This window comes from Cucurbita pepo, unplaced genomic scaffold, assembly GCF_002806865.2.
Source record: "Cucurbita pepo subsp. pepo cultivar mu-cu-16 unplaced genomic scaffold, ASM280686v2 Cp4.1_scaffold001231, whole genome shotgun sequence".
Lineage (NCBI taxonomy): Eukaryota > Viridiplantae > Streptophyta > Magnoliopsida > Cucurbitales > Cucurbitaceae > Cucurbita > Cucurbita pepo.
In genome coordinates, this window is record NW_019647416.1 from 1 (window position 1) to 8,009 (window position 8,009).

Sequence of the window (8,009 nt, forward strand, 5' to 3'; positions counted from 1 at the left end):
TGTTTTTAAGAATGGTATCTGCTGTATTTGTGGTTTTCTAGTAGCATATTAATCTGGCAGAATTTCAATCGGATAAATGTATATTTTTAACACATTGGATGAAATTCACATCCTGTTGATATCTATAGTTTACTTTTATTCAAGGTTACAAGGGAAGTCCCAAATAGTTCAGGATGAGTTAGTTAGGCTTGGTGAGCAAATGGTGAACGGCGTTGAGGGGACTAGAGCTCTAGCTTTGGAACTTTGCCGTGAGTTTGAAGATAAGTTTCTCCAGCACANTTATTTACTTTTTTCACAGTTCTACTTCTGCATGACAAGTTGTGGTACTTGCTTTTTATTGCCATGTTCTTTATTTATAGGTTGGGGCTGGACTTATAGTGCCCTTTTCCAACGTCTGTAATCTTTCTATAAAATTGTTAAGCATGACGGAGTTCTCTTCTGTGCATATACAGTTTTTTTCCTAATAATTTAAGTTAATCTTATGATGGACTTTGCTATAAAGTTAATGTCTTACTGTTAGAAGGGTGGATGTGTTGAAACACGTGGAAGGGGAAATGGAAGCAAATTCTATGATAAAGGATGATTTTGCTTTAAAGGGTAGTCACGAATTTGGGGTTGGTGGATTCAACGAAGTTTTGCCCCTTGTCTGCTGGTTGGGTGTAGAGTTCATCTTATTAATTCTCTTCTCTGTTTTTGTTCTTATCTCTTATTTCTCTACCCTATGTTTTATAAACTTGATTTGGAGGTGATTGTAAGTTAACTCATAGAGCATGTAGTTTTTTTCCCCAAGGAAAAAAATGAAGTCCTAATAGTAAAAGTTGCTTTTCTTTTTTGTTTGTATGTTCAATGATCCTGGTTAATTTTCTTTTAAAGATGATCCAAAACAATTTGTATGAACTGTGAAATCTTCATTAGCAAGGAAATGCATTTAAGTCTAGTCTGTCTTGAAGCATTTCACTGTCAGAACAAAGCTAACCCTTGGTGAATTGCAGTGAGAGTTGTGATTATAAGTCTAACATTACCTAGCATATCAGGGTGCAGGTTGGAAAATTGTTGCTAGCTTCGAGGGAAATTTTCCAAATCGAATCAAGCAATTACCTTTAGACAGACACTTCGATATTAATAATGTGAAGAGGGTATGTTTTATCTTCCTTCCTTTTTTTAGTAGTTTATGTTTTATCAGGCTGTAGATTCATTCTCGACTTCTTTGTGACAGATCGTATTAGAAGCTGATGGTTATCAGCCTTATCTTATATCACCTGAGAAGGGTTTGAGATCTTTAATAAAAGGTGTTTTGGAGCTTGCAAAAGAACCATCACGTCTCTGTGTTGACGAGGTAAATGTATGCGTAAGGGCATGAAATGTGGAGCACTAAATTGATCATGGAATATTTCTTTTGTTTTTTGTTTTGAATTCTCTTTTAGAATTTGAGCCTTAGCTTATCAATTTCTTTTGTTCTGCTTAATCTTTTTGGTGAATGAGGAACAGAAACCAAATTGGACATCCGCCCATACTTAAGAAGAAGTTAAATAAATAATGAGGAGGCCATTTAAAAACCCAAAAATATAGAATTCGGGATTACATAATGATACTTTTACTCTAGCCTCATAATTTTCCTAACTTCTTCATGAGAAGCCAGGAGAATTTCGTTGTTTCTTCTAATTGTTAAGAAATTCATTATTTTCTGGTTTGACAAAAATGTAGGTGCACAGGGTTTTGATAGATATTGTTTCTGCTGCTGCTAATGGCACCCCAGGTCTTGGAAGATACCCACCATTCAAAAGAGAGGTGGGTGGCTTTTTATTTTGTTTTTGATCACATCGTTTAGCCTTTTAGGATTTCATAGTTTAAAACTTCTATCTTATATTCTTTTGTAGTTTGCATTAATATTTTTTTTGTGCTAGGGTTTTTTTTTTCTTCTTATATAGGCTGTAATTCTTCTAAATGGTTTTATTTGCTTTTTCTTTTTTCAAATAAATTGTTTCTTTTGAGAGAGCTCTAAGTAGCTGTTTTCTCACCCTCTAAAACCAATTATTTTTCTAGGTTGTGGCCATTGCAAGTGCTGCCCTGGATGGGTTTAAAAATGAAGCGAAAAAGATGGTTGTGGCGTTAGTTGACATGGAGCGAGCATTTGTCCCACCGCAGCATTTTATACGTCTTGTACAAAGAAGGTAAGTTTGGTTCACTCTTGTAGTGCTGCTGTGAGAAAGAAGGGGGGAAAATCCTACACGCATGATGAAATCTAATATTGCTAATCTGTCCTTCAGCTCTATCGTTCTTGGAACGTATTGCTTTTAAATTTTTACCTTTTTTGTGTGTGAAATTGTAATATCTTGAATGCCGTGCACATTCCAATTGAAATCCACCCCATTCCCACAACCTCCTAGGTATATGCATGCTATGCAATTTTTGGTGACAAGAAATTTAAATTTCAATAGTAAATTGGTTGTAAATGAGACCACTTTCTATTTCTCAACTTAGGATGGAAAGACAGCGCCGGGAAGAGGAAGTGAAGACTAGATCATCAAAAAAAGGACAAGAGGCTGAAGTGATGTCAAAGAGGGTGAGTCATTCGAGTTAATGTAGGGGCGCCAGCTCTCATTTGCGTTTGCTTTTCTCACTAGTATAGTTTTTTTCCCAGGCAAGTAGTCCTCAAACAAATAGTCAGCAAGCTGGTGGAAGCTTGAAATCAATGAAAGAAAAACCTAGTACGGAAGAGAAGGAAGCGCAGGAAAGTACGGGTTTGAAGACAGCAGGTGCTGAAGGAGAGATAACAGCTGGTATGCATGCAATGCTATTACCGGGTTTCAATCTTCATCATACATATTTCTTTCAGCTGTTTATGAAGGCATTTTGAAATTTGTTTTAGAAGACTCTCTTTGACTTCTTTTAAATTAATATGGGACTCCTAAACTTCTGTCTCTATTTTATCTCTATCCCTTAAATCTAGTATTAAATGAACTGTGTAGTGCTTGATTAGTAACTTAGTTCTGATTTATTTGGAGTTGTTATTCTAGTTAGTTCCCCAAGCTGAAACATGTTCGAATCTTCAAATATGCAGCAGTACCTGGATCATCTAGTTTTTAACGTGGAGATGCAATAAAATATATAATTAGTCTGTTACTTGTGTTGGCAGTTTTATTCTGGATATCATCCATGAGTATAATATTTGTTGGACTTCGGATCAAAGTTGGACACTCAAACTATAGTCTTGACTCTTCGGTAACTTTGTTTTTCTAACACTTAGTTATACTTGGACATGTGGATTAAAGAAAGAAAAACAACGCACAAATCGAGGAATAACTTTGGACTGGATCATTGGAATTATTGTTGTGCATATAATTGAAGTTAGATTTGATTTTTGGATTTTGTTTTTAACCTTTATTTATTACTCACAATATATTGAAATGCTAACCTAATGGTTATTGGTTGTGGAGTCCGTTAAACCTTTACTTAGGAAGTAAAATGCTGGGTCATTTTGAATATGTAGAAGAATGAACTTTTAATATAAAGACATCTCAATCATACAGTAGGATCTAATGCTACATTAATGCTACATTAATGAAGATTCAAACTTCATTGTTACACATTTTGGGTTAAGGATAATCTAGAGTTGTGGTGTTTTATTAATGGATTTTAAGACCATTTATTTACTTTAAGGTTACATTTACATAGTGGTTAATTATGGTTATAGAGTATGAAAGTTACGATTCTTGATATGTCTCATGGAAGGTCAAGGGTATTATTTTGAGGATAGGAAGCACAAACGCTCGTTTTACTACATTTTCCATGTAGTTTAGGCTGCATGCTTATTAAGTTTTACCTGATCTATCTTGCTTATGAAGTGATTCGAATCTCAAACAAATTTTCTTTCCTTGAGATATTTTATTAACAAGGTAATCTAGATCTTACTATCCCCTTAGGTGATTTCTTGTCGTTTTGGGGTTTTTGGATGTTTAGATCTAAATGTCTTATTCTTCGGTCAGTTTGTTAGATCAAATTTTCAAAAGTTATAGTCATTTGGGATGATTTGGCGGTTTTAGCATTTGTGATCTAGGGGATTGCATATCCATGAGGGTTCACGAGAGTTCTTAGATCCAATTAGTTAGTTCTTTCAATGCACATTTTATGTTTTACTGTGATTATTTGTCAGCATATCCATGCTGTATCGTACTCATGCTTGGTAAGAAGCTGAACTTTTATTGAAAAAAAAAATCAAAGAATACAATGGCGAAAGAAAAGAAAAGCCAAAAAAAAAAAAGAAAGAAAAAAAGAAAAATGGAAAATAGGAGTCTGACACTCACTACATAAAGGACTAAAGTTCAAATGAGCAAGACCAATGTTATAATTGCAAAACGGTCTAGTGATCGACACCCAAAAAGAAGAATTAGACCTCTCCAACTCCCTAACTTCCTCCCTGTATTATGCTCATGTCAAACTGTCTGCGCTGCAATTCTGAAGCTGTGACCACTGTTTTACATTTGGAATTCTGTATGATGGCTTACATAATAGTTTGTGCGCTGTGGTTACATCACAAGAGCAATTTATTTCAGAGTAAACTTTAAAGCGACTATTAAATTTGCAGGTTTATTTTTAAAGCTTTGTTTCTATTTGCAGGTTTCTTGTTAAAGAGAAGTGCAAAAACTAATGGTTGGAGCAGGCGATGGTTTGTTTTGAATGAGAAGACTGGAAAGGTATGTAAAATTTTGTGAATGTTTACTGTAATGGTCAGTAGAAATGGGTGGTTCCTGTGAATGTTTACCATTTGTTGTTCATATATTTTTCAGCAGGTCCATTTAATGTAAATTCTACAGGTTTTAGCACTGGACATCACATCAGTATTAATGCTTTATTATTAATGTATAAATGAAGATATGATTTTAGAATGTAGGAACCTACAGTGTTGTAACACAAACAGCTGATGTGTTCAAGGTAGTTGGAGCTTATACTTGAAGCCAAAATAAGTGTTTTATTGTGTGTATCTTGAAGAAGTCTTTGCATGCATCAATATGCTCCTTGGAGTAAAATTTACTCTCTCCATTCAAGTTCGGTTAGGGACTGCCTGCATGTATGCTTCTACCAGATTGTGCTTCTTGTTTTCAAGTGGAAAACTTGTTTCATTTGTTTTTCAATGTGCTCTTTGAACATATGATGTATATATGAATATCACATCTGAAGTTTTGGTAAATAAGTTCACTTATGAGTTTCTGCCATGCCATCTTTTCGTGTTGACCCGGAGAGACGATTATTTACTAATATTATGCCCGCATTGTGCAGCTTGGATACACCAAGAAGCAAGAAGAGAGAGACTTTCGTGGTGTCATTCCTTTAGAGGTATGCAGAGCATAATGAACCACCGACCCCCACGTAAACAGGCACACCCACATAAACAATGCCATCTCGTTCCACAATTTTAAGTATCCCGAATAATTATTTGCTTTTTAACAGTGATTTTGTCATGTATTACTGTTGGTTATCTGAATGGCCACATTGACTGCCAAAAATGTTTACAGGATTGTAATATAGAAGAAGTTACAGATGAGGAACAGCCTCCACCTTCAAAGAGTTCTAAGGATAAGAAGGCAAATGGGCCAGATTCTGGAAAGGGACCAAGTCTTGCGTTTAAGATTACCAGCAAAGTTCCATATAAAACTGTTTTAAAAGGTAAATTTACTAAGGTTCTTTTATGTTTATTGCAAGTGTCGTAATATTCTGTTTATAAATGTTACAAATCTGTAAATTCTATGTTGAAAACCTGTTTGTTGGTTCAATTGTGCTTTGTTCTTCAGCCCATAGTGCTGTTGTTTTGAAAGCCGAGAGCGTCGCTGACAAGGTGGAATGGACGAACAAGATACGCCGTGTCATTCAACCGTCCCGAGGAGGACAAACGAAAGGTTCATCCTCTGGAGGTGGTCTTACCTTGCGGCAAAGTCTATCTGATGGCTCTCTAGTATATCATCGAACTCTGCTCGATTATTACCTAGCTTTACTCTGATTTTGTCTAATTTTCTTGTGAGAAGACGTCTAAAATAGCACTTGTCATGCACTTTAAATTTCTTTTACTTCTTACTCTTGATTATAGTTTGGAATTAACATTATAGAGTTTATCCACTTTTTCTTTAGGACACAATGACTCGAAAACCTGCTGATCCTGAAGAAGAGCTGCGGTGGATGTCTCAAGAAGTTCGTGGTTACGTTGAAGCAGTTTTAAATAGTTTGGCTGCAAATGTCCCCAAGGTAATTTATGTAGAAACTGTTAGGAATCACGGTTCTCCAAAATGGTATGATATGGTCCACTTTGAGCGTAAGCTTTCATGACTTTGCTTTGAGCTTTCCCAAAAGGCCTGGAGATGTATTCCTTACTTATAAACCCATGATCAATCCCTAAACTAGCCCATGTGGGACTACCTCCCAACAATCCTCCCCTCGAACAAAGTACACTATGGAGCCCTCGAACAGCCTCCCCTTAATCGAGGCTCGACTCCTTCTCTGGAGGCCTCGAACAAAGTACACCATTTGTTCGACACTTGTGGCTAAGTTAAGGGCATGACTCTGATGCCATGTTGAGAATCTCGACTCTCCACAATGGTATGATATCGTCCCCTTTGAGCATAAGCTCTCATGACTTTGCTTTGGGCTTCCCCAAAAGGCCTCATACCAATGGAGATGTATTCCTTACTTATAAATCCATGATCATTCTCTAAATTAGCCAATGTGTGACTCCCTCCTAACAAATGTCAATAGAAACTTATATTTGAATGATTATCCCATGTAGTTCATGTCTTTGTCTTCAACACAGTTTATTTCATTAGCGAGTTGTTGAATTTTGCAGGCTGTTGTACTTTGTCAAGTTGAGAAGGCCAAGGAAGACATGCTAAACCAATTATATAGCTCGATCAGGTAGAGTTTGGGTTTAATGTTGGTATAGACTCTATATTCTTACATATTTTCTATTTTAATTCTACTTTTAACGCTTAAATATTTTCATTTTAACGTTGACTGTTGATCGTAAGTTCGAAATCCATCTTATTGTATGCTCATGATGAACAGTGGCCAAAGCTCAGCCAGGATTGAGGAGCTTCTTCTGGAGGACCCAAACGTAAAACGGAGGAGAGAACGTTATCAAAAACAATCCTCTCTCCTTTCGAAACTTACGCGCCAGCTCAGCATCCACGATAATAGTGCAGCTGCTGCTGGTTGGTCCGACAATGATGCAGCAGGTAATCTTAGCCACTAGTTGCAGCAAATATATTACGTTACTGATCTGCTTGATTTTTGTAAAATGAAACTGGAGTAGAAACATGGCATCATTTTGTTTTTCGCGATTATACAACTTAACCTGCAAACCTGCGACGAATCTTTGCAGAAAGTAGTCCCCGAACTAGCGGAACGCCTGGAGATGACTGGAAATCTGCATTTGATGCAGCTGCTAATGGTCGGGTCGACTCCAGAAGATCTTCTTCCAATGGTCGCAGTAGGTATTCTAACGATCCCACACAAAATGGTGACATATACTCAGGTTCAAACTCGAGCAGTCGTCGTACTCCAAACCGTCTGCCACCAGCACCTCCACAGTCATCTTCTGGTTCCAAATACTTCTAGCATCACAACAGACCTTGATGATTCATATTCTCAGCAACATTGGGTCATATTTAGTGATCTCCTCAAGTTCATATTCCTACTAGAAACTTCAAAGTGGAGAGAGAGGTTTGTGTATATATACAACATTTCTCAGTCTCAGGTTATACTCTGCTTTCTTCATAAATACAAGACTAGATTCAAGTTTTTGTTCTACCATTCATTTTTGGACAAGAAAAATGTATTTGAATGCATTAGTTATGCTTTTGTTTGTACTATCATATCCATTTCTAATGGGTTATAATATAATATTCAGTTATTTCTTAGTGTAAAGTGAATCTTGAATAGAATTTGTGATGGTGGATTTGGAAAGAGCTGGTTAGAAAGAGAAGAACTCTTGGATTGTAATGACTTGGCAATAGATCGCTTCT

General features: G+C 36.4%; 1 protein-coding gene across 1 annotated transcript; it reads left to right on the plus strand.

Annotated features, from left to right (window-relative positions):
• Window positions 1-1,034: 1,034 nt before the first annotated feature.
• LOC111786257 (dynamin-2A-like) lies at window positions 1,035-7,966 on the plus strand (the record flags this gene model as incomplete). The annotated part of the gene is made up of 14 exons (XM_023666567.1): window positions 1,035-1,136; window positions 1,217-1,336; window positions 1,705-1,788; window positions 2,044-2,171; window positions 2,482-2,563; window positions 2,642-2,780; window positions 4,618-4,694; window positions 5,278-5,334; window positions 5,514-5,664; window positions 5,790-5,950; window positions 6,124-6,237; window positions 6,833-6,900; window positions 7,051-7,220; window positions 7,367-7,966. Coding segments are annotated over 14 exons (1,689 nt in total), but the record flags the coding sequence as incomplete, so codon positions are not given.
• Between the last annotated feature and the right edge of the window lie 43 nt (window positions 7,967-8,009).